This window comes from Apus apus, chromosome 5 (assembly GCF_020740795.1).
Source record: "Apus apus isolate bApuApu2 chromosome 5, bApuApu2.pri.cur, whole genome shotgun sequence".
NCBI lineage: Eukaryota > Metazoa > Chordata > Aves > Apodiformes > Apodidae > Apus > Apus apus.
In genome coordinates this window covers 24,678,793-24,704,614 of record NC_067286.1, presented here as the reverse complement: position 1 = coordinate 24,704,614, position 25,822 = coordinate 24,678,793, and the positions used below count along the sequence as shown (strand labels likewise).

The following is a 25,822-nucleotide window of genomic DNA, read 5'->3' as shown; positions in this document are numbered from 1 at the left end:
TCCAACACTGAGCACACTGGTGCTGGCCCTGTGAACTCTTTAAGAAGAAGAATAACAGTTCAGTGCGAATTTGATTTTAATAATGAAATGTATTGGAACAATTACAGAAAGTCATTCATAGTCTAAACATCTAAATCATCATAGAAATCTTTCCTCTGTGTGTGCAAAATTTGCTGTCTTTAAAAATAACAGGTCTGATCCTCTTAAATGCACTTTCTATTACCTCCTTCTTGTGCCTGTTCTCACAGGCAGTAGCTTTTTCTTTATGACTGTCTTGCTGTGCAGGAGACCTAGATTGTATCTTCAGAGGACAAAAAAAGGTAAGGAAGATGCTGAGAACAGCAAGCTGCTGCTGCTGATTTACAGTTCCCATGCTGGCAGATGCCAGTTATGGTATAGGGAAAAGTCCCCATGGTACTCCATAGGAGAAGAAAAGGAAATGTCTGTATTGTAAGAGCCGGCTTCTGGCGCCAAGAGGGGAAGGGAACTGCACCAGAAAGGGAAGTAAAAGCAAGAAGTGAATGTGCAACATCACCATGTGAAGAGCCTGTGCTTCTGGTGCCTGCTGCAGCCTCTCATTATCTGCCAGAAACTACAAGGCAGGTGATGAGCACTAAGCGTGAAGTTCCCTGCAGCAGCTGCAGTGCACACAGAGGGGGCAGCCTGGAGAAAAAAAAATCACACTTTGGACAAAATGCCAAATAAAGGGATCAACCATCACCTGCAAACTGATCATTAATGGTTTTGGGTGTTGTTTTTTTTTTTTTGTGGTTGTCCATCCAATAGGGAAGATAGAAAGAAAAACTATAAAACTTGGCATTTCATCTAGTATTCGGTAAACAGCTCTGCTGCGTCTCTTTAATTAGAGTATAAAAACATTCTGCTAGTAAAGCAAATTTCTTGGGCTTGTAGCTGAAATGTGGACCACCTGCAGTACTGGATATTCCCTGTAATAGGTACTTGAAGTTTGGAGGTGGGGAAGTAATTCAAAGGCTGAATCTTTAGAAGGGGCCAAAGTTTCTAATCTACAGGGACTCTCCTTTCTAGAGACAACATTATACAAGAAATTGGGTGTGGGTTTGTTATGGTCACAGGAATCCATCTCTGATGCAGCTCTTGGAGCTTCTTTGGACCATATACAACCTACTCTGAGCTGAATCTTAGAAACTACTGCCAGATTTTCAATCTTTTCCTAATTCCAAGCCAGTTTTCTCTTGAACCACAATGTGAGGAGGGGAAAAAAAGACCAGTTGCCAGTAGCAACCTCGAGAAACACTGGTCACTGTCTTCCGTCATCTGCAGCAGTTCCATCTGCATGGACTGTCTAAGTCTGAGTCTTGGTGCGTTGTTGGTGAGCTGGGCCCTCTGCTCCAAGCCCAGCCTTCACAGCCTCATCAGCCCGATGGCTTGAGAGAAAAGCACTCAAAGCATCCTGACTAAGAAGAGAGATGCAGCTCCTGACTGCACTGGATATGGCAGCTGATGGAGGCCCAAGCCCCTTTGCTACAGTGATAGTGAGTGGTAACATTTACAATCACTGAAAGGAAGAAAACTCTTGACCAGCTCCAACTGGCTATGTTGGGAATCCCAGACTGCATAAGGTGCATAAGGACTGGGGGCACCACACAGTATACTGAGACTTCAGAGTTAAAGTGTCATTTCCATTAGAGTAGGTCAGTCTTCTCTGGGATGTCACTTTCAGAAAGCATCCAAAAATCAAGTCCAGCTTCATTCTGGGAAGCAATGGCCAAAGCAGAAGAATGCACAGTAACCAAAGGTTCCCAATCATCCTTAGGGGCAACACTGCTCTCTCCTACTGCCTGGAAAGGAGCTGAAGCAGCTGTCAGGCTTGCTCTTCTCCCTCATTGGAAACATGGCGGTAGCCAGGGGGCTGAGATTGTATGCGAAAGAATACAGTCAAGAGGAGGATTATAAGGAGAAGGAGAATGGATCCACACACAGCCAGACCCACAAATACCTCTGCAAAGAAGAAGACAAGTGGTCAATATGAATATGGTATCGTCCAAGCTTTCTCTTTCTGCCATGTTCTGGTCCAGCCTGGGCTCACCTGTGTCATGTATGCTGTTTGCTACTTGGCATTCTTGCTTCCAGTCCTGGGGAACAACAGGATCTGTGAGTTCCAAAAATCTCTGCAGTGGGCATTTATGCTGACATCCAGGGATTTTCAGTGGGAAGGGTTCTTTCCCACTCTCGTTCCGGAAAAACATCTCCACAGAGAAGTTACTGAAAACAAAACACAGCTAGATTTTTTTGTTTCCCTCCAGTTAAGGTAATCCCTTCACAAAAACTCAGTGTGCCCACACTTTCTTTTATTCTGGTGGTAGTTTTCCTCCTAAGAGTCTGTCCCTAGGAGCAAGATTGCATACCCTAGAGTAGAAGCCAGCCTAGGTATCTAACCATTGAGGTGATACCACAGCAGACATCTTTACTGCAGCCCTCACCCATCATCCTCTTGGTACAGCTCAAATAAATGACATGAGGCATATGGTGCTTGAATCTTGTTGTAGACATCTAGAGCCATCTGCAGTGCCACAAGTGTGGTGTCATGCTGAGAAAGAGGGAAAAAAAAAAACGAATCAGTCACCCTTACGGATGTGGCAGGGCAGCTCGGACCATACCAGTAATGGGCAGTGCAGTGCTGAGGGGATGCCACCTTTGGAACTTCCATCTGGAAGAAAGGAGAGGAGCAGTACTGCTAGAACAGTGATCTGTGGCACTGCCAGTGAAGAAGAGAAAGCCAGCCACATATGTTCTGCATTCTAGAATTAACCTCTAGGGAGCAACTTGGGAGAGATGTTAACTTTCCAGTCAGTAGGCTGCTGGAAGTGGGGGATGACTATCTGTACTGCTGAAACACCAGATCTGAGTGTCATCAACTCATCTACCAAATAAAGATAGCAGTGGCTCCCCAAGGTCTGCCAGTCTCATCCACAAGCCTGAGCTAACAGGAACAAAGTGCAGGCTGGGAATTTTCAGGGGCCCCAGAGGAATGATGCCAGATCCTGCATATCCCACCCAGCCAGATGCAAAGATGCCTGTCTTGATCACTGCACGGGCTGTGGAGAAGCCAGAAAGCACTGAAACCATCATCAAGCCCAAATGCTCTTTGTGGAGGAGGAGGTAGAGAAAAGCTAGCCTCCAAGCTCTGACTTACCGCTGAATAGACAAGTAGCTTCAGGCTCTGGTGGGCAGAAACATTTGCTGCTTTGGTTAGGTTTTCCCTTATGTGACCCAGCAGGACCCCTGAGGAAAGGCAACAGCTTGTAAAAGGCAAAAAATAGACAGAACAGCATGAAGCTCCCTCCCTGGTGCACTCACCGCCTTGCAGACGAGATTTTTCTATACGACTGTGGATCCCAAACAGAAATTCAAAACCAAAGTCTTTTAGTTGTTTCAGTTGAGTCATGACATCTGGTGTCACCCATACAGGCAAATCCATTTTGTGTGTTTGCTAGAAAGAGGAACAGAATACTCATCTGCAGGTGACACACATCGTAGATTAATCCCAGAATGGAAGTCAGGGACTCTGGAGCCCTGCCCGTGCTGCTGCTGATTTCCTCCATTATTGTAAATATGCCCTTTTTTATGCTTCTGTCCTCATGCTGCTGTGCTGCAAAGAATATGGCTGGGACTTCATGTTTCAGAAAATAATAAGGCTAAAGATGAAAATCTAGAGGCTACATTTCTGTGAAAGCACAACTGAAGTGCAGTGTTACGTCGTAACGTGGGCACAACAGTCTTGGGACATTTACTTTATGTATGGCTGATTCTGCCCTGCAGATGGCATGCAGTCAAAAAACGAAAAAAAACAACACAGTAAGTGAGAGAACACACACAAACTCCAGGTTTCTGGTGTAGCTGCAGCATAATTTCCTGGCAGGCTCTGAGGGCCACTGAAGGATACTGGAGAAAGTTAAGTGATTGCTCTGCAGACGTAATACTGAGAAGCACCACTGACAAAGCCCGGTAGTCAAGCGCAGAAGAAAGAGAACTGGGAACCAAGAGAACAGTTGATTTGCAGGCAACCAATTACACAAAAAACAGCAGTTGTGGTTCCCTGGCATTACTCAGAGCAATTTTCTTTGCCACATCCCACTCAACTGCCAGAAGATGAGGCTGAATATCCTTAAGGGCCCATTCTGTCAGAGCAGTTCAGAGAAATTCCCATCAGCAATTCAGAAATTTAGTTAGCTTTTCATTAATTTACAAATATAGTATCTGCTAAGTTCAGCAATTTCTTGGACTTTTTTATATTCTCCGTCCAGATGGTAGAGTGAAACTACTGGCTCCAGTGAGAAAAACAATTCTTCTCTTCAGGGCATTGTGAGAAAAAAGGAGGAAGCCCAAAGCAGCTGGAGAGACTCATCAGCCTAGGGGAATAATTTTGAGAGTAAAATTCCCCTTCCTCAAAACTTTCTGGTTTCATTTTGGGATAGTGAGCTAATAATCCCCAAGTTCTTGTGGATTATAGTGGTTGTCTGTTGGCCTTCTGGGCCCAATAAGTAAGCTCATTAAGTCAGTCTTGAAAAGGAAGATTTGAAATTCTTGATCTCTCTGACCAAAGGATTTTTTGTTACCAACAGAAGTTGCTTCACTGTGACTGTTACAAAAGAGAAGATAAGGTTTGTGAAACAAAGGGCAAATGTACATAGTGCAGTGAAGTGCAGTGCAGTGCACTGGAATATTCTCGGCTTGCAGCAACTCAAGCTGCTACTTTACACAGCAAAGTACAATTCCATGCAGATTTATCTTTTACATCCCCCAAATAGTACATATCACTGTATACCACTGCCAGCAAGCTAAGTAGCCTTGCACCTTAGTAGAATTAGCATGACACAGTGTCAAATGCTTGGGTTTCCTGCTTCTTCCACAGTTAGCTAGTTTGACATGGAAGATCTCTGTAAGTTACTTAATCATGCTGTATAGTTGCACACAAATAAACCTGTGTGCAACAACAGCGAGTCTCCTGATACATGACCTTCACTTTATCATTAGCACAGCACAGCTAACCTGTTTTTTTATTTTATTTGTCTTCCTAAGATGTGCTTTCCACAAAACTTCACGAGGAATATAGTTTGTTACTTCACCCCAGACAGTAAAAGGGTAACATCTGTCTCTAGAGTCTTTCACTGGCAAAGTACTTTATCATAGGTCAAAAACCAGATATGGGTGAACCCCGCTTAACCTAGACAAGCATTATTTTCTTTCAGAGATGGCATTAACAGAAGCACAGAAAGAAAAGTGATTAATCTAAAGTAAAAGAGAAATAGAGCTAGAACCAGGAAAAGTCCTAATTTAAGCTCCCAACTTAAATCATAGAGCTCCTTCCGTTTCCAGACCTTACTTAACTCAGATTTGTCCACAGAAACCTAAAGATTTCAGATTGCAGTAATTTTCTAGTGACTTTCAAAAGAGATCTGTATTATGCAGGTGGGACTTTTTTCTGGCTTTGGCACAATATATATATATAAGCTACAAAGTGGGAGGTTATAGGGTGCAAAAGTAGGTAATTCTTGGCATATGCTTCTGGAGAGTAGGAACTGTTATCTTCTGAAAGTAGAACATGGCTTCTAAGTGTAGGGTGGCAACTGTGAAAAGCTGTTTTATGGCATTTTGCACAAGTATCTTCTACCAAACCCAGCGAGTCCTAAAGATCAAATTCCTGCAGCTGTAAGATGATGGCCAAACTTACTTCACAGAACAGTGTGTCATACACACTCCAAACGCTCTCGAGAGAGACATCCCGGATCCCAGTCTCATTTGCCACCATCTGCAGGAATTGCTGTAGGTTTGAGAAAAGAGAAAGGCCTTCAATTTTCTAATCTCCTGCCGTGCGACAGGCACAGGTATTCCTCCCCTTTTCTCAGAGCTCTCATTCTACAGAAGTGATAATACTTTAACTACAAGCCTAAGACCACCTTATCTCATGCAAACAATCACTTACCCAATTCTCTTTGGTCTTATTTACGTATTCTGCTGAGTGCCGTGTTTCATTCTGTAGCTGCTCATACCGTGGGCAGGGGGTCAAAGGAAACTTCAGTAGCTGAGCGGAGACAACAAGAGCAGCTAGGTCATGGAGAACACTGAAGTACAGAATTTGCAGTCAACATGTGCAACTGTAACGAAGCCCTGACTAACAGGATGCATCTATAAACAGTCTCAAGTACTGCCTTCTACCATACTCCAGATCGTGTGTGGTCTGCTGAGGTGCTGCAGCTGACACGTTGAGTGAACACAGCCCCTGAATTCTCATCTTGTTCTGAGAACAGAAGAACCTCTGCAAGGTAGGTCCCAGGAGAAGTTGAAGACTATCTGAGTCGAGATTGAAGCAAAGACTTCTAGAGAAATCAGTATAACTCAGTATAACACACTACTTGAGTAGTTAGTATGTATCCTTGAGACTAAGGGACTTACCCTTTCGGCAGACTCAGGCACTGTGTGCACAGGGATAGGCTGCCAGGAAATGTTAGGGTTGAACATCTGTTGTCCCTCTGGGGGATACAGGCCTGCCAGATTGGCCTCCGCACTCATCAGCGTCCGATCACAGTCTGTGCTGCGGATGAAGATCTGCCAGGACAGGGACAGCCCACCATTAGTAATGCTACTGGAAGCGGTGACACTTGGACGCAGGATGATGCACTTGCTGGGGACCATTGCCAAGTGCCCTGCAGCTGCTCACGAACAACAGGATGACAGGAGTTGAAGTGACTGAGCCTGTTGATGTCAACCTGGGCAAAACTAAGGATGGACACAGAGACAATTTGGTGTGTCATACTGGAGCAGTCTGTTCTGGATCAGTGGGGTAGCCAGATGCACTATGTGGAGATTATAGACAGGAGTCTGAATGTGAGGAGGTCAGACAAGAGCAAGACCAAGATGCAGGTAACAGTGGGCACAGCTAGGAAATAGGCCCCTCACTACAAGGACATTGAGGTGCTGGAGCGTGTCTGAAGATGGGCAACGAAGCTGATGAAGGGTCTAGAGCACAAATCTTATGAAAAACAGCTGAGGGAACTGGGGTTGTTTAGTCAGAAGAGGAGGCTGAGGCGAGACTGTATGATTCTCTACAACTACCTAAAAGGATGTTGTAAAGAGGTGGGTGTCAGTCTCTTCTCCCAAAAAAGAAGTGATAGGACAAGAGGAAACAGCCTCAAGTTGTGCCATGGGAGGTTTAGTTTGGATATTAGGAAGAATTTATTCACTGAAAGGGTTGTCGAGCATTGAAACAGGCTGCCCAGAGTCATGGTTGAGTCACCATTTCTGGAGGTACTTAAAAGACATGTACATGTGGTACTTAGAGACATTGTATAGTGGTGGACTTGGCAGTGTGCTATGTTAACAGTTGGGCATGATGATCTTAAAGGTCTTTTCCAACCAAAATGATTCTATGGTTCTATGAATGCACTGTATTTACAGAGAGGACTGGGGCAAACTCCTGCTTTCAGTTCTAGGAGTGACCTGCTGAAAAAAACTGGCTTCTCCAAGGCTCATTTTTTCCATCTGAGAAACAAAGACAAGAATTATCTGACTCACAGGAGAGGAACAAAAAGGGGAAACTGGGATTTTGTTTGAGCATTGTGGACTCTTGGGATCAACAGGCCAGGATTTATAATTACAGAACTCAGAGAGAGAGAAGTCTGAGCCAGAAAAAAAGAGAAACAAGAAAAATACAGAGAAGTTCAGAAGGTTAAAATGGCAACATTTTGGTATTCTGGTATCTGTACTGAAAACACTTAGGGGTAGATTGGAGAGAAACCAGCGATAAGAGGAACATATAAGAAATCATGAATGTATGTCGTAGAAAACAGCATATTGAATCTGAAACAAGAATAAAAAGAAGAATGAAATACAGTTTCAAGATTGGGATTTGTTTTTAATGTTAAATGAGGAGAATCATAAGAAAAAATACATATGCTCCTTCCATATAGCATTTCCTCCATGAAGTGTATCTCAAAACTCAACGGTCACAAGGAAAAAAATAATTGTCTTTTCTCTTGACAACTTCTACCCACTTTTTGCCTCGTAACTGTGGCTTGGAAACAACTGACTCTGTACTCATTAGGATAGCTTTCATCTTTGGCAAACTCTGAAGAAATAGAAAGGAAAATATTTTAAAAGATAAGGATCTAATTCTAGAGTGTCATAAAAAACGGTTAAGCTCTGAGTGTACATGCTTTCTTCAGCACCTTTTGCCAGGGCTCCAGCTTGTCGCTGAGTCAGGTGACAGATGGTCACACGGTGTCACTCAGAGGCACCACTTCTAACAAGAGGGAGGTTGCTCAACTCGAGCAGGGGCTCAGGCTTGGTTAGCAGAACAGCTTTTGTTTGCACAGGCCTTGGTTTGTTTTTCCTTCCCAAGCAAGAGAAGGAAAACAGTTTCAGCTAGCAAAAGCTTTGTAAGAGTGAAGCATGTTTGGAAAGGAACTACCAAGGAAGGTTAAAGGATCTGTGTTTGAGCTGATGCTGGAAGTTTTGTTGATGAAGCAAATGTCAAAAAAAGGAAGTAATCTGAACTATGGCAAGATGGGTATTTACTGGGGATCTCAAAAAAGGGGGGAAACAAAGACAGAAAATTGTATGGGGATTCTCAGTTTGCCCAATCCAGTTAACCTCCCCAAGTGAGCTCAGATAAAATGAACTGAACCAACCCAGAGGGTCTTCACTGCCCAGCTGAACCACACGACAGCATGCTTCCCCTCAGGACACTTGCTCATGTTGCAGTGTGTTCACTCACACCTCTTGGATCAACCAGCATGGGCATCTGCGGGAATTCTCTACTTCCTTACTTTCCTTCATCTTTCAAATTTCCCCCTGTGCTGAGCATGTGGTTCCCCAAGAGCTCTGCAACGTTTTATAAACTAAACCTAGCAATTTCTCAAGAACCATTATAAAGTGTAGCAACATCCTGGAGAGAGAAAGGCAAATTAATAGCTCTGGGGAACTGAAGGCGTCGATACTTGACAGGTGAATAAAACCCGAGAGGTTCACTCCTGGTTCGGAACTACTGCTTGTACGTGCGGACTCCCGCGAGACCGTGCCTGGGGAGGGCAGGGCAAACACGGGCTTCATTCCTGCCAGCTGGGAGGACAAAAAAGTAACAAGCAGCAGCTCCAGGCGAGCACTGCCGTTCCGCCCCGGGGCGGCGGGTCGAGCAGCCCCCAGCACCGCCGCGGGCCCCGGCCCGGCTGCCCCGGCCCCGCCGCGCTCCCGCGGCTCAGGGGGGAGCCCTCCCGCGCCGCAGCCCCGCAGCCCCGCAGCCGCGGTGCGCACGGGCCAGCAAACAAGAGCGCTCCGAGCCGAGACCCGGCGCTTCCCCAGCGGGAGAAGCCGCAGCCCCGCTCTCCCGCTGCCGGCGGGGCGGCCCGGGGCGGCAGCGAGCACTGACCTCCTGCCGCCGGTACGTGTCGCTGAGGAAGCCGCGGTAGCGCCGCCGCAGGGCCTGGCCCAGCTCCCACTGCTGCCGCATCCCCACCTGCAAAGGCACCGGCTGTCACCGGCTGCCACCGGCCGCGCCGGCCCCGCCCCGCGGCCCCGCACGCACCTGCGTGAGCTGCCCGAAGCCCTGGGGCCAGGCGCCCTCCTGGAAGGGGTCCCGCGGGTAGGCCTTGATGGGGGAGCGGTCTCCGTGCCGGTACACCTGCGGCGGCACCCGGTCACACCGGGCCGGGCCGGGCCGGGCCGGGCCCCGCCACGGCACAGCCCGGCGCCCTCCCGCGGCCCCCCTCCCCCCTCACCAGAGTGACGAAGCGAAGGCTGCGGGGCCGTGCGGGCTGCAGACAAAGCGCCAGGAGGAGCAGGACGGCGCCTCCGCAGCCGCGCCCCGCCGCCATGGCTCCTTCCCCCGCCGCCGCGCGGAACCGAGCCGCTGCCCCCGCCACGGGCCCGCACGGACACATTTTTCCTGCGCACACCGGAAGCGCCGTGGCCGGGCCCGGTGGCCGCCGCTCCCGGCCGGGGCAGCCGCTCCGCCCCGGGGCCGCACTGCGCGTGCGCGGCGGGGCGGGGCGGCCCCGGGGGCTGCGGCACATCCCCCGCGCGGCGTGCGGAGGGGCCGGGCCGCGGGCGGGCCTGGGGCGGGGCGGCCGGCCCCGCTGTCCGGCCGGCGCTCGGTGGCGCGGGGCTGCCCTGCATCCCCGGGGCTGCCCCCGCGTAGGTGCCGGGGCGGGCGGGCAGGCCAGGGCTCGGCTGCGGCTCCTCGCCGAGGCAGCGTTACCGTGAGTCTGTCCCGGAAGCGCCGCGGCCGCTGGCGTCACCCGTGGCCGCTGAGGGGAGGCCTGGACGGGCAGAGAGAGGCTCCGGGATCGCCGCGTCCCGCGGGCCGGCCTGAGGGGCCGCCGTGGAGACGGAACCGCGCGGCAGCCCCGCCTCGGTCCGTCCTGCCGGAGCGCGGTGGAACCGCGCGGGTGTCTGAGGAACCCGGGCTCCGGGTGCCGCCGCCCCGGGGTCGGCTGCGGGGCCGGGCCGGGCCAGGTAAATAGGGGAGATCCCAGGCGGTGAAACGGACGTCGTGCGGCCCGGTGCCCGTCTGCCCCGCCGGGCCAGGGCGCGTCTCCGGGGCCCTCAGCTTTCGCTCCTTGAGCAGGAGGAGGAAGCGTGCACGCGTGTTTGCCGGGGAGCCCCGCGGAGCTGCAGCCGGGCGGCGCAAAGATCGGTCCCTCGGTGCGGTGCTTAACGCTCGGGGCGGGGCCGGGGCGCGGGGCTGCCGGAGAGCGGGGGGTGCGGGCGTCACCCCGCGCCGCTCCGGTACCGGGGCAGCGGGAGGCTGCGTTGTGTTCTGCTGATGCCGCTCCAGGGCAATTCCCGGCGGCGGCTGCAGAGAAAGGGCTGTTGGCGGGCGGAGGCTGCAGGTTTGTTGCTCTGCTGCGGGGTTGGCCCCGCTCCGCCGAGCGGGAGGTGGAGCTGCGGGCACCGGCCGGCCCGGGAGCCTGCGGCAGGGCCCGCCACCGGCCCGCCGGTACCGGGCCCGGGAGCCTGCGGCAGGGCCCGCCGGTACCGGGCCCGGTGCCGCTCGCGCGGGGGGCGGGCCCGGGGCGGCCGCGCCGGCCGGCGGGGGGCGGGGCCAGCAGCGCCGGCACGTGACCCGGGGCCGCGCGGCGCGTGACATCACGGGAGCTCCGCCGCCGCGTCCCGTCGGGAGCAGGGCCGGGCCGGACCGGGCCGCCCTCCCGCCCGCGGCTCGGGCACCTGCGCCACGCGGGGCAGCGGCCGCCGCTCGTCACCGAGGAGCCGCGGGCCGCGCCGGTAACTTTCCTCCTGGGCTCTGGCTGCGGGGGCGGCGGGGCTGGCCTCACTGTCCGCCGGGCCGGCACGGCCGCGCTGCCTGCCCGTGACTCACGGCGGGGGACGGGGACGAGCTGCCCCAGCCCGCAGCTTTCCGGCCCCGCGGCCTGCGCCGGCCCCAGCCGCTGCAGCGCTGCCCGGTGCCGGCGGCCCGGGCGGTGCTGCCGGGAGGAAGCGGGGCGGCGGCCCCAGCCGCCCCCGCAGCTGCCCGCGGGGAGCAGGGAGCGGAGTGCTGGCGGCTCCCGGTTGTCCGGGGCGGGCCGGCCGGGGCTGCGCGGTCGCGCCGTTGCAGAGGGTCCCTCTGCCAAAGAAGTGGGGGAGTGGGCAGTGACAGGGGGTGAATGGACCTGTCGAGTTAAGGCGGGCGCTTTGGGAGGGGGGTCGGTCACTCGTGGTTGTTGGCAGGCATCCGAAGAGCCTGTATCTGCTGTCTCCAGCACGCTATCAGGTGCAGCGTGGTGGTGTGCACTTGCTTGGTTGCAGCTTGTTAGCTTTCCTCTTCCCTCCTCTTCCCCGCTCAACTCTGCGTTTCTCTGTCTTGTTCACCTGTTGCATCTTGTCAACCCCTATGGCAAGCTTTCTGGGACACGAACGTGTCTGTTTGCAGGGTGCTGTTAGAAGGTAACTGTGCTTTGGTGATGGCTCTTCATTGTGCTGTTTCACTGCCACTCCTTGTGCTAAGGCCCACGGATCTGTCACAACGGGTATTTCATTATGGGACTGAAGGAAACCTTGCATCATTAGTGGAAGGAAAATGCTTTAGCTCCTGGAATTTTGTTGTGCCCCTCCCCCCCCCCTTTCATTTTTTCTAAAGGCACAGCAAGGCTTTTTTGGAGGGAGTCTCCAACACTGAGTCATACTACTGACTAACCATTTGTATCCCTGCGTGTCAGCCAGTTTCTGGTGCAGATTGTGTGTTGGTAGAAGGAGTCCTTTCAGCTCTATAGCATGTTTCAAGGTACGTGTAGTATCTGCTATTCCTTAGGTGTCAGGAAGAAGGCTGTAGTTGAGGGCAGACAGAAGAAAAAGGAAAAGCTGTTTTTTTACTTCTTTAAGTGAGTGGAGGGATTGGTCTGTGGAATAAGCATCTTCATCAAGACATAACCCTCTTGCTGAAGTAGAAACAAAAAAGAAAGTTATCTTTCAGTTAGGGAATCAAATACAGGTTGAAAATTTCAGCTAAATATTGCAGAGCTCAGCCCTTCTTCCCTGTGGGTTGTGGAAAGAGGGTGTTGGATCAGGTACGTATTGTGCCAGGACCACACGGAGTTTAGCCTTGTTGCCCTTCTCTGCGATCACACCTGTGGCACCTTCACCAGAAGGTTGCTGCTGCAAGACTTGCAAGGGCAGACTGACTGTGTGGCTTCGTGGTGCAACTCCTTGGAATCCGTCACTGAGTTCACTGATACTTCTTTCTCGTGTGCATATGCCCATACATCCTTCTTCATACAGGAAAGCCAGCTTTTGCAGGAGAAAAGCAGGAGTGAAAACAATTAACAGCCCTCTCTCCCCCTAGATAAAACTAGGGGGAGTAAACCAAAATAGCCTCAGGTAGGACAGAATGTGGTTTGTTGCAGAGCTGCTCCCAGGTTCTGTAGCTGCTGGAGGAAACCTGCAGCTACTTGTATTGTGAAGGGAAGCAAGGGGGAGTACTGTAGCATGGACTATATATATAAATTGCCTAATCTAAAAAAAATAAGAAACAGGAAGCTTTATCAAAGAATTAGTGCGTCCTAACTCTGTGCCTTGGGTTACTGTTGTCTGTCATTTCCAGCTACTGCTGCCAGAGCTCTTTGTGCCTTGTCAGCATGTTTCCTTTACCAGCTGGCTGTGCAGCGAGCAGGCAGGCAGAGGGTGTGCAGAAGAGCAGGCACGTGGCCATACAAATACAAAGCATGAGTTTGCTGCCTTATCCTGATCTCACACCTGCAGGAAGAGTTGAGTTTCCAGTGGGTTAAAGTGCATTTGATTGCTTTGACTCTTCTTTTTTCCAAGAAATATGCTTTTTCTAGGATTAGTCATCACAAGTCAGAGCACTTGTTCTGTGGTAAACAGGACATATTTTTTGCTATTGTTAAATGTTAAGTTGTGATGGTCTCAGACTTCAAAAGTCATGTCTCTTATAATCAGATCTGCTCTGATTGTTTGGCTATCAAGATTGACAGTTTTAAGTTTTGAATTTAAGGTCTTTAACTGGTGCTGTTTTTCAGAAGTTGCGTTCCCATCTGCCCGAGGAAGAGTTAGAATATAATGTGCTTTGTCTTGAATGCATTTAAGGGTGATCTTGCTCTCTCCTCTGGAGGCAGCTGCTGTGAAAGTCTCATTGTTACAGATATGTGGATCTCTGCATATTGAATAGAAAAGCTTATCAGATTGTATGTCACCCTCCCTCCCTTCCACATCCCTCAACACCCCCACCCCCGAAGTAATAAGTTTCACAAACTTGGCAATATTGGATAAAAATCAGTGTTTCAGAACAGAGGTTAAACCTGTCATTCAAAGATACCTTGTTTCATTAGGGAAATTGTTCTGCTGGTCTGCAGTAGGATGTTACCTTGCTTTCTTCACAGCCTAATGATTTAGGAAGACAGAATCACATTCTCTTGACTGTGGGAAGGAACTTCATCTTAGGAGGGGGGTTCAAGGGAATGCTTCCCTTGCTGAAGGGCAGTGCTGACAGGTACAGGTCTGCATCAGGCTGCCAACAGTTGAACTTGGATATTCGATCATACATCTGCTAATATACCAGTACAATGTTTGACTTAGCAATTTTGTTCCTGTTACTGCAGCTAGAAGCTGTATTGTAGTCAGTGGGTTTGTGATGTGTATGATACTGTTAAATTAGAAGAGAAATTTTAAAAATTTATCTGTTAGAAGTGGTGTGATGGGTTACTTTAGCATTTCTGTGTGGTTGTTTTCCTGTGACTTCCTGCTTAGGACAAAATACCTTTTTTCCATTTTTGGAGTGTAGACAAATTCCTTTCTTGTGTCCTCACTCAAAAATGGAGACATCCCTGGAGCCGATGTAGTTTGCACTTTTAGATATGAAGATCTCAAAACCAGATTTCTTGTAAAGCAAAATAACTTGTTTTATTTAGAGTAAAAAAGAAACAGTTAAGGTTCTTATTTTGAACAAACCCAAACTAGTGTTGGTAGGATTTGGTAGAACTATCCTGTGGGATGTGAGGATTGAAGCAATTTAAAAGCCATGCTCCAGAGTCAGCTTGTATTGTGTATGCATAGAAACTTCTCTGGGGTGTACATAAAAAGATGCTAGGTGAGTATCAGACTGATTACTAAAGCAGATGACTGACAAGGGAGTGTCTCCTAACATGTAAGGCTTTCTGTTTTGTTATAAAGTTTTTTTTAAGTACTGGCAAATATAGTATACTTGTAAAATTTCTTGAGGTGAACTGGGCATGGAAACTCTATTCTGTCTCCCCCCAGGGAGGCTGGTCTTGGCACAGCTCTGAAACAAACAAGGTTAATAGGTTTAAGTCAAGGCTTCTCACTTGCTGATTAAAGTAATTACTGAAGTTGGTGATGTAAATTTAGTTAATATAAGCTTTGTTTTGCATTTGATACTTTCTTAAAAGGAAGGTTTATTCTAATTGGTTAGGTTAATTATTACTATTTCTTGCTGAACAGAATGATACAGTGTATCTACCTCCACCCATTTATGCTACTTTATTACAATAAATGTTTACATAAGAAAATGGTTTTTTTGTGCTTTGTAGATGAGTATTTTCTTCCCTCCTGTCTTGTTCAAAACAGCATTTGAATAAAAAGGTCAAATTAAAGATGCAAGCTTTCTTATAATTAGACTGTAATCATACAGTGGATAGATAAGAGAAAGTGCACTTGCTGAAGTGTGTGCTATTAAAACCAACTTACTTTATCAGATTAGTATTATCTGTACTTGGCAAAATGAACCAGTTGGTTTTGGTCATTGTGTCCTTCCAGATCTTAGAATGAGTGTAAGTCATCCTCCTTTATCTTGTTTAAAGAGGTTGGAAAAGAGAAACAGCTCCCCCCCATTTTATGCTGCCTCACCCAGCCTTGAGTGAACGGAGCTAATTTAAAAAGTGAATTGAATAAACTAATTTTACTGTGCTCTTTAAGAAAGATTCTTTTGGCACTTCAGTGCATTCTCAGTCTGCACACTTAGTGACTTTTTAGAGTTAAGGAATTAAAGCTCTTATAAACATTCTCCAGCAACCATGGTGCTGCTTGGATAGGGTGTGTATTTGTTTGTCTAAGTGACTGTTTTAGGCTTTATCATAAATTGTCATTACCTTACAAAATAAACTTAATGATTGTAATCTTGAAAAATGTCAAGTCCACTTAAAGGAAATTGTTTGGAATTCAAAGTCTGTCGAGGGCCCTTATGAAATGAGGGCAAAAAAGCAGTATTCTGCAACAGCTTTGTAGCAGATCTCAGTTGTCAGGGATATACATGCAGAAATGCATTACCCCCAAAGGATTCCACGTGCCATGCCAGTGAATTTTCCTGCAGGATTTTACACAGTCAGCCTGTCAGATACACACGTGCAGTGGCTCCTTGAGCACCTACCAGGAGGAACCCACATGCAAATGTTTACAGGCACATGAAGTTGGACTGGAACAGCCTTGGACACTTGTGGTGGCGCCTGCCTTGACATGCATGCACACGTGCACACAGGGTCCCCTGGCCAGCCCTCCTCACCAGCATGCTTTGGCTTGCATGAGTCCTGCTGCCTGGGCAGGGCAATTCACCCGGCTGTGTGCTCTGAAAGTAGGACAAGCTTTCACCTTGCCTTCAAACACCAATTTTGTGACTTCTCACCCTTGGCTGTTGTCTGTAGGAAAGGAATCATATTATGGTTTCTTTGAAAAGGCCAGGAAGATGTTCAAAAGGTGGCTTCTGAGTTTGCAACTGCTGAGGGGGACAGAATCTAAGGCATCTGCAGGTCTGGGCAGGAAATCCGAGCAGTATGGTTTAAGTTCCATATAGCATTCAGATGGGCAGAGTTGCACTGCTAGACCCGTAAGGAAGGTGTCAGACTCCCTTCCTTAGGAAAGGAAGAGGGAACTTCTGTTGTGAGGAGTGTTTTAAAATGTGTAATACCAATAAACATAGATTATATAACATATCTTCTGCTATCTAGGCATGTCTAAGAAGAGGGGACTTAATTTTCTAGCTGATAAGGCCCTGAAGAAAAATTTTCCATTGGTCTCTAGAAAGCTCCCAAGTTACTGTTTGTTTTCTTAGAAATACAACAGGAGTGAAGAAAGCAGAAGCCAGGAAAACCTCAAGAAAGCATGAATTTTCACACCATCACCTGCACTTTGAGGGGATTTTCTATCAGGCTGCTTTTAAGCAGCCAGGTAGGGTGAAGGCTGAAGAAAGAACAAGAAAACACTGCAGACTTTGTCCTCCCCTCGTTTCAGTATCATCTCCAGCTGCTACTCCCTGATACTTGCTCTGGGTGGTGCCTTTAATAGTGTCCCAGAATCGGCAGGCTATCCCCACCCCTCTCCCTTGATACAGGGATCAAAATAAGAAATCCAGCCACCTGGTGGCTTAGCCCCATTGCCTGCTCCCACACACTCCTACACATGCTCACATTTTCTAGCGCTCATCTCAGGTTTGCAGTTATTTCTGAGAAGTCGGTGATAAAAGCTCTGTGACAGTATGTTTGCTTGCTTGCTTCATGAAGACCCTTCTGGAGTATCAGTCTTTGCAGAACCACTGCCTCTTGGTTCTTCAGTGGGTTGTGTATGATGGCTTTCTTCTCCTCATGGCAAAGTTGCAGTGGGGTTGGGAACAGAGTGGGGTGCTTGCAGCACATTGCTTGTAACAAACCTTGTTTATATTATTTTGCTTGTTTCTATTGGAGCCTTTATGCAAATTTTCAGTCAGTTCTGGGCTATGTTATTTGGGCAATGGAAAAGCATTTGTCAGTTAGCCTCTGATCTCTTTGTGCCTTGTTAGGGGTCCTTCTGGATGGATGAGGGTGAGGCCTCCTGGGCGCTTGGAGATAACCTGCAAACAAGTTCAGTGGCTTTTGTTTCCCATCTAGTGGGTGTGCTGTGAGTGCAGCCATTTCACTGGTTGGTGTTTGAGTGGTGGACTCTCTCCGGCTCTGGACTGCTTTCCAGCTGAGTATTTGTGGTGATGTCAGGCAGTGTGAGAAGGGAACATGACTTGGCAGGACAAAGTCTTCAGAAAGTTCAGCTCTACATTTGGCCAAGAGCCTCGGAGGGAATGAGATCTACACACACATTCTGCTACACAGCCTGTCACACGCCCTCTCACATGCTCCCTTCCTGTCACACAGATCCTCTTTCTGTCATTTTCAGACCTTTAACCCTTCCCTCTTAGCTTCCACCCTGTGAGTTTATAAAAAAACAAATAAAAAAAATCCCCCCTTCATATTTTGCTGTTACTGTACCTTGTAAGAGTTTAGTTGCAATGACCCCCAAAGCAGAAATAGACCCTACAGGCTAGGATCCAAAATAGTTAAGTCAAAAGCAAGGCAAGTTTACTTTGCAACAGAGCTCTCAGTAGTCCTTTATTCTGACCTGCACCCCTGTGCCCAGTCTTCACCGTGTTTCTTGGCAGCTCTTTTGATCTCTCTTCTTGCTCTGCTGCAGTCTTCTGGCTGATCTAGGTTTGGACATGTACATTCCCTGCAGGTGGGAACCCCTCTCTCTCTTTTCCCGTTCTTCTAAGAACAGTATTAGCAGAACCTGCCAAAATAATATCCCTGGTAATGGATGAGTGAAGAATAGAGTAATGGTCAAGCTTATTTTGAAGCAATTTAAAACTCCTTTCCATTAACCCTCTGATGTGTTCTTTATATGGATGTTTCTGTAGTACTGTCATTTCTTCTGACCTCTGTGCTACATCTAGGGATGATATTTCTATGAATGGGAATCATTACTTTTCCCCTACTGCCCTTAAGGGAATCTTAATGAGTTTCCTGCCTGTTTTGCAATCCAGTACTGTATTTCTGTTTTGTCTTTGAGAGGTGTATTTGTTTTGATGGATGCTTTTAGGTGGGCTGGTGCTTGGATACTAAGTGCTGTATAGATGTGTTACAAAAGGGCTGTTTCCCAGAAACAATCCTGTTGCAGTTATGGTGATAGGCAGCATGTTGATGAAAGTACTCCTGGGGTGGGAGGAAAGGAGGAAATCAGGAAAATGGACAAACAATTACACCATAAACAGCCCTCCCTTTAATTCTGTTCTTTCCTCTTTTACCTCTTATTCTTCATGTTTATTTCATAGCTACTGGGGGATAGAGAAGACTAGATTGAATGAGAAAGTGGTCTGGACAAGAGTCTAGGAGTTGAGGGCTTTTAAGTTACCTTCCTGGCTTTGCTGTGATACGTCCTGCAGCTTGTCCTGGGTCATCTTGTCTTCCTGGTAAAATATTGCAGCTGCTTCTTACTGCCCTTATGTGTTTTGGGAGTAGTTCAGTGCAGACAGTAGACTGATTTGCTTTCCTGTTCAGAGGAGTCAGCAGCATTTTGGGATACTGATGTTGAAGAGATAAGCTGAGACAACCTGGAGAGCTAAGCAGATTTCTCTTATGCTAGTTGATAAAGAGATGTGGCTGGAGTAGGCAAGGGTGATGAAATATTTTTCCCTGACTGCATAGCTTAGTGGAGATTTTTAAGGAAACAATCAGGTAAACTGTATGTTGTGTGATTATTTATCAGGATTGTTTTCCACATGCAGAAAAAAAGCCTGCAGTGTTTTTTTCTACGCATAATCTAGTTTGTTTTCTTATTGCTTATGGACTATGTTTAACACTTTTCCCTGTAATCTGCTCTGTCAGGATGTTATTTGGATATTCATTCTTGTTTGTTGGGGGGTTTTGCCTGGTTGGTTTGTTTGTTTGTTTTAATTTTATGTTTAAAGTCCTGATCTCTTGCTTCAATTTGGAGATGACATCAGGATGACATCTCAAATCTGCCGTAAGTCAGACTTGTGTTCCCTGAAGCAGAGCTGTTAACGTTAACCTCTGTGGGGCTGAGTGAGGATAGTAAAGGAAGAATGTGGGATCCAAGATAGAGCTTTCTTTTGTTCTCCAATGTGGCATCCCTGTGAAAGGACACAATGATTGAAGAGAGAGACTTCTGTAACGTTTTTTTTTCTTTGTTTCCATGCAAGCCACACTTTAGAAAAAAAACAGCTTTTTGAGCCTAGCTGGTTATTGCCATTACCTCTGATCTAGATGACACTGTGTATTTCCTGTCTCTTTTGAACCATGTTCTCTGTAAAGACTAAGGAGGCTCTGGGTCTTAAAACTATTGCTTCAAAGAATAAGCAGCTGTTATATTTTGTCCAGCTATTTGTAATTGTGTAGAAAAAGGTGTTAAAGGCTGAGTAAAGCTAGGGAAGTAATCTAGAAAGAAAGGGAGTCTGGACATGTTTTCCATGCTGGCATGCGGTGGCATTTATAAGAAAACTAAGGTGGTGGGGTGAGATTTCAGCCTTCAAGTAGGATGTGAGGAGCTGTCACTGGATGTAGGGTGTGTAAGAGCTGGACAGCAGCAGGAATAGTCAGCTGCAAGCATCTCAACTTCAATTTTCCAAAGCAGGGTCTTGCAAGTTATTTCATAGTAGGAAGTTTTCTAGGCTGCTTGAACGCTTTTAGAGTTTGATTTTCTTCTTTTCGTGCTTGTGTATCTGTGTCTGGTGGTGTGGTTAGAAGTGTGAAAGAATTACACCATTAGCCAGCATGGGGGCCTCAGGAAGAAAAAAGCCCATGCAAACCAAACCCGCATTTGCATAGATACATTTAGATGTGCAAGGGAGAAAAGACTTGCTGGTAGGATAGATTAATTTGCTTGAGGAAATAATGAGTGGTCCTGGCAAAAGAATGCTGTTGCTGTTTTTACCTGAGTTACCATAGGAAGAGTTTGCTATTGTAGCTGATGCTGACAAACATATTCTGTAGACTAGGGCTGGAACCCCTCCTTTCCCCTTCTTCCAAAGGAGTGGTGGTGAGCTGCCTTTTGCTCCTTGGTTTGCAGGAGGGGGCAGCTGCTTTGCTTTGTGTTTCGTCCTCCTGGGAGGAGCACAGATGGGATTTTTCCTGTTGGAAGCTCCCGTCAAAGCCTCCGTTGTGCTTCCTGCCATCTGAAGGTCAGTGCTGATAGCGGTGCCGGGCTGTTGATGAGCTGGGTTTGCAGCCACACACGGGGGATTATTGCAGTTCAGCTACAAATGGCAAGTTCTGCTTGTGTTCATCCCTGTGGGGGCTGCAGAAGTTGGTATTGCTCCAAAGTGAATGTTCTCTGTCTGCTCCCTGTGTCAGGACACTGGCTTCACAGCTCATTTGGCCAGACAGAGTTGAAGAAGGATGACTTGTAATTTTACAAGATGGCTTGGAGGGGAGAGGGAGGTGGGGGGTGCTGCTTCTGTAACACCTCTCTTGCTGTAACCACTCAGTGTGTGCCCTAGTTTTTGCCATTCCTGAGGTGGTTATGCTTGGGGTTAGCCAGAAGCTTGAAAGCTGAGGTCACAGTAGAAAGCCTCAAAGGGGTAGAAAGGACTAAAGGTTTGCTACCTGGACCTGGCTTGTGCCATTTTCTAGAGTTCAAGGGAATTTGTGTCAATGGCCTTTAAGGGAATTTCATGGCAGCAAGGTGGCCACATCACTCCTGATATCACTTGTTATTAATTTCCAGTTCATTAAATAGGAAAAAAGTTTATTCTCTCTTACCACCATCTCCTCTCTTTCCCTCTCTGTCTCTCTCCCTCTTCCTTTGTCAGAGGGACCAGCTTCTATGCAAACAGGAAGAGGCAAGAGCAGCCCCTGTGCAGTGTGAATGAACTCCAGTAACCTCGTCTTCTTTCTCCTCCATTTAGTTACAGGACCAAGGGCATCTGGCAGTTGGGAAAGAAGGAGGGGGGAAACAGAAAGGCACAGCCCATTTCAGGTTCTTACCTATCCTAAAAGCAGTCACACATACACTGTTTTCCTCTTGCTGCTTTTGTGGATGTGGCAGTCTTTGATGAGGCAGAAACCAAGAGGTGAAGACAAGGGCAAAACCAAAACCTCAGCCTTTGGCAGGCAAGGAATAATGGGAGGGAACATCTGGATGAGGCATGTGAACAGGAGAGCAGATGTCTTGCAAAACAGTTGCTGTTGGGGTGAGGAGATTTTTTGCAGAGCTTGTAGGTTCCTGGGTGGGAGTGGACACAGTGCATGCTCTCTTCATCTGATGTACAGTCTGGGGGGAATCCACAGGCTATGTAGGAAAGAAAGAAATCCTGTTCTCTAAAGATCATAGACAAGGAGTGAGTTATGGTTGTGTTTTGTGAGGTTTTTTTGTTGGTGGTGGTGGTTTTGGTTGTTGTTGTTTTTTTTTTTAATGTGGAGCAAAGCAGAGTTACTTTGAGCTGATTCTACCCTGAATTATTGCATTCTGTGTAGTAGTACAATTGTACCTTATGATCCTAATACACTTTTCAAACCACTTTGTTCAATGGAGAGGACTTCCGTTTTGTTTCAGTCCTTTATTTCTTCTTACCTGAGGTGGGAATTGGAATTGGCTTGGAACTTCTGTTGCTGCCAGTGTTTGTTTATAATAGCATATTCTGTGGATTGAGAGCATCTAAGTTGTATTAGGTTCAGATGCAGAAATGTCTGCAGACCTCTTTGCATTTTGTTTGTAATATAAGGTCTAATTTTGGAAGGAGAATTGTATCACTGCCAGTCTCCCAGAACTCACCTTTACGGTGTTTTCCTGTAATAGCTTGACTTCCCTTTCTTGGTTTGCTTCTATTCCTATTAGGCTTGCTGTCTTTAAGAATAACACCTTTTGTCCTGCTGTAAGTCATTGTTATACCTTCCTGGGTCTCCTCCCAGTACTCTTTCAACCAAGTGACACATTTGTTTCTTTTAATCTGTTCAGTTGTTTGTCACTTTTTCTGCTGTTCTCAGAACTTTCCCGTGGCATCCATACCTGACCTGAGTAGGAGACAGTATGCTGTGTCTTGAGACCAAAGCTAAAGGAAGTCTTCACCTTGAGAGCTGGGTGAGAATTGAGTCAATCTCAGGGTTGCACTAGTTCAAAGGAAGAGGCAAATGTGTGGGCAAGGGCTATGCCAGAAGTCAGCAAAAACATGGGTAATAAAGTTGTGGGTCAGCAGCAGGAGTGAAAGCCAAAGAAAGAGGAGGGAGTGGGCCTCTAAAACTCAGCTAGAGAGGCAGAGGTGGGAATAAGATGCTTACCTTGGGGGCAAGAGACCAGAATGCAGCTGTCCATCTCTGAGGAGCAGGCTGCACAGCTTGGTGGGAAGGACTCTTTTGCATAGCTGGCAGAGGCAGCAACAACTTGCACAGCTCACAGGCCAGTGCTGCACACTTGGGCAGCTGCTTGTGGTCAGCTGAAACTTAGGTCAGCAGCAAATGAAAGCAATCAGGAGGCTGTAGTTCTTGGGTTTTTTTTATCAGCTTGGGACAGACAGTGACTTACAAACTCCTCCCAGTTTGTCGTTGTCTTTTTGCTTCTGAGGGATCAAAATGGATAATGTGATTTCAAACTGTGTCCCTGCAATTCTGTGTAGAGAGGGATTAACAGCAGGGGCAAACAGCTATTCTCTGTTCCCTGAGAGTTACAGAACTGTTCTTTCCATTTTTGGTAAACATACTGTTCAAAGTTATTCTGCATGCTATCCTGTTGCACTGGTTTGCACACCTTGCATTTTCATGGTTTGTCCCTCCCGTTGGCAATCTAAAATTTATTTTTCCTTACGAGTTTTAACAGTTTTCACAGGTAATATTACTTAATATTACTTAATTTTCAAAGTGACAGGTTTGCATAGGATTCTTTCTGCCCTGAAGGGTACAAGTGTCTCTGTCAAGTTTTTCCTAATCAAAACCTGTTATATGTGTACTTTTGCCCCACTTACAGACCTACTAGCTGCTCCAGCATTTATTGAGAAATGTGATGATGCAGAGGGAAGGAAGAGGAATGAGCCAACGTGAACTGGAAATAACCATTGTTTCTCTGATACAGCTACAAGTACCAAGTTCCTTGGGAAGGTTTGTGAAAATACTCTGGCTGCTACACCAGAGATGTTATAGGAAGATCATTAGGTCTCAAACTACTGGTTGCCCCTTATGAAAGGTTTGGAACAGTGGTGTCTTCTGAGAGGCTTGGTTCTGTGCTGGTGCTGTGTAGTCCTGTGAAATCTCAGTCCAACAGATTTTTTTTTCTTGGCCATTTAGATCTGCAGCCATCTTTTGATACTTGAGTGTTATGGTTTGGGCCTAACTGACAACAAAGAACCAGCCATGTGGCTGCTCACTCAGCTCCTCCCTACATGGTGGGATGGGGAGGACAAAGGCCAACTAGAAGCCTGTGGGTCAAGACAAAGGACGAGAAGGGTTTCACTTTCAGATTACGGTTACAGATTCTACTTGGGAAAAAATAATAATGTAATTTCACACTAATCAGATGCAAACAGGACACAGCACTGCTCTTTGTGTTGTCTTGCATGTGTTACCCCACCCCTCCCTTCTTCCCGGGCCCACATCACTTTGTTCCTGGTTTCTCTCCCTCCTTCCCCCCAGCGGCACAGGGGGACAGGGGATGGGGTTTAGAGTCACTTCACAGGCTGGTGGTTCCTGCTGCTCCTTCCTCCTCAGGAAGAAGGATTCCTCTGCTTCCCCACAGGGTCCCTCCCATGGAAGAGTCCTCCACGAGCCTCTCCTTCCTGAGTCCTTCCCATGAGGTCCAGAGCTGCTCCAGCCTGGGCTTCCCACAGAGTCACGGGCTGCTTCAGGAACAGTCAGTTCCTCTGGCATGGGGTCCTCCACTGCTGTAGATCCAAGTCTGTGGGCTGCAAGTTCACGTTTGCCCCTCCTTCAGGGGTTTTTCTGCCATATTCCTCCATGAGTGCAGGGGGACAGACTTGCCACCTTTCAGTTGCAAGAGTGCTAATCTTGAGACCATCAGTATCCCAGTTTTTCTCAGAAAGGAAGGGAGGGGGAAGAAATGGAGTAGGGCAAAGCTGGTGGTGACACATCTCTGAAGTGTTTAGTATCTTACTTTGAGACCTGGGTGGCAAGGGCTGGAAGAAAATTGTTTTGCTTAGTCTTTCATCAGTATGTGCTTCCGTGCTGGAGTATGTCTGCTCATCAGGTTCTTCAGTTCTAGACACTGTTAGAGAAAAGTGATTGCTTTGTCTTTTGTTACTTGGCGAGTCCTGATTTCTAAAACTGACAGACGGTAGGAGGCAACACAGCAGATTCTGTCAAGAAGGCCGTGTTCTCTTTTGCAGTTACGGCTTGTATCACCTTTCTTTGCAGTTAAAATGATGGTGCACATTGGAAGATGTGAACCTTTAATAACATGACTATTGGTACAAAACGAGTTTTAGTAATTTGAAAACAATCATAATGCATTTATGTGAAAACTAACTCCCATGCCTAGTCAAATAGCCTCTCACTTGTGTGCCTGCAGGGAAAATGCTAGTTTGTTTTTTTACCTAGCATCCAGAATCACAGAGTCACCAAGGCTGGAGAAGACCTTTAAGAGCATCAAGTCCAGCCTATGGCCTAATACCATCACATTTGCTAGACCATTACAAGAGTACTGCTAATTGTAGTTAGCTCAGCTTTCCAGAGCCTGCAACTGTTACTGCACCTACAAAACTAAAAAATGCGGTGTTTTAGGAGCAGAGAAAGCAAAAGCCTCTCATATCTGGCCCATTCTGTTTTGGGAAGGCTGGAGACTGGTGCACAAAGTAGGAATCTGTGGATTGGTTTTACAGCATGAAGATAGTGACTGGTAGGCCTTCCCCTTCACTGTGTCCTGGGTGTGTACACAGATTTGTACTCCCTTCCCTGTTGGTAACTGCAGACCTCTCAGACATTGCCAGGAAGTCTGCAGTCTCTTAGAAACTCCCCTTTGGGCTCCAGATGTCCTGCTGTGACAGCAAGTTTCACTCTTGCAATGTCAGTCATGGCTGTGTGGATGACATGTTTTGAAATCCCATCAAGCTGGACTCTCCTCTTTTGCTTTCTGGAATAATTGCAGTTGTGGCTGGGACCCCTGAGTTCATGTACTGAAGGCGGTGGGGCCTGAGCATTGTCACTCAGTTCCTCAGCTGGGGGCCAAACTCTTCCTTTGAAAAATTAACTGCAGTACTGCTGCTATTGGCTCATTCTGCACAATGATTAATGTTTGAGTGAGTCTTTTGCTTGGTTTTGCTTGGTTTAAAGGAACGTGGAGATACACTGAGGCAGTACACTTAGCTTTCTTATTTCATGCCTGAACATGTCCAGAGGCATCTGATATCGGCATCAGTGAGAAACTTATATAGGACTAGGAATACAAGTTGGGTTTGGCTTTATTTCATTGAAGTTCCTACCTCCACCTGCTGCTCTGTGTCTCTCCACAAGGTTTTCAACTGCTGCAGGATTTACTGTAGAGGCCTCTTCGAAGAAGAGTTGATTGTGATAGCCATGTTGTTCCTTTGAGGACTGTGAGTCTCTTTGAATTGGTTGCAAAT

The 25,822-nt window shown here is 47.4% G+C and overlaps 2 protein-coding genes across 11 annotated transcripts in view; one reads left to right on the top strand and one right to left on the bottom strand.

The window, feature by feature from the left end:
- Positions 1-58: 58 nt before the first annotated feature.
- Positions 59-9,974, bottom strand: ACP2 (acid phosphatase 2, lysosomal). Of its 7 annotated transcripts, XM_051621997.1 has the most exons (11): positions 9,756-9,970; positions 9,563-9,658; positions 9,407-9,493; positions 6,436-6,588; positions 5,966-6,064; positions 5,714-5,803; positions 3,340-3,472; positions 3,176-3,264; positions 2,463-2,569; positions 2,069-2,244; positions 59-1,980 (listed from the first exon to the last, which is right to left on the bottom strand). In XM_051621997.1, the coding sequence occupies exons 1-11, from the start codon at positions 9,915-9,917 to the stop codon at positions 1,844-1,846; spliced, it is 1,329 nt and encodes a 442-aa protein (XP_051477957.1). In that variant the 5' UTR covers positions 9,918-9,970; the 3' UTR covers positions 59-1,843. The 7 variants fall into 7 exon arrangements, with proteins under 7 accessions (XP_051477957.1, XP_051477956.1, XP_051477958.1 ...); XM_051621996.1 differs by having other exon boundaries at positions 3,176-3,472; positions 9,756-9,974; XM_051621998.1 differs by lacking the exon at positions 9,407-9,493 and having other exon boundaries at positions 3,176-3,472; positions 9,756-9,974.
- Positions 9,975-10,241: 267 nt separating this feature from the next.
- Positions 10,242-25,822, top strand: part of NR1H3 (nuclear receptor subfamily 1 group H member 3) — a 30,000-nt gene continuing 14,419 nt past the window's right edge. The window contains exons 1-3 of one of the 4 annotated variants that reach the window (XM_051622005.1): positions 10,242-10,491; positions 22,245-22,338; positions 23,218-23,348. The gene's annotated coding sequence lies outside the window, so the exon portion shown is untranslated. Of the gene's footprint in view, positions 10,492-11,131; positions 11,263-20,716; positions 22,339-23,217; positions 23,349-25,822 lie in introns of those variants that run through there. The other 3 variants (XM_051622003.1, XM_051622004.1, XM_051622007.1) reach the window with 3 other exon arrangements.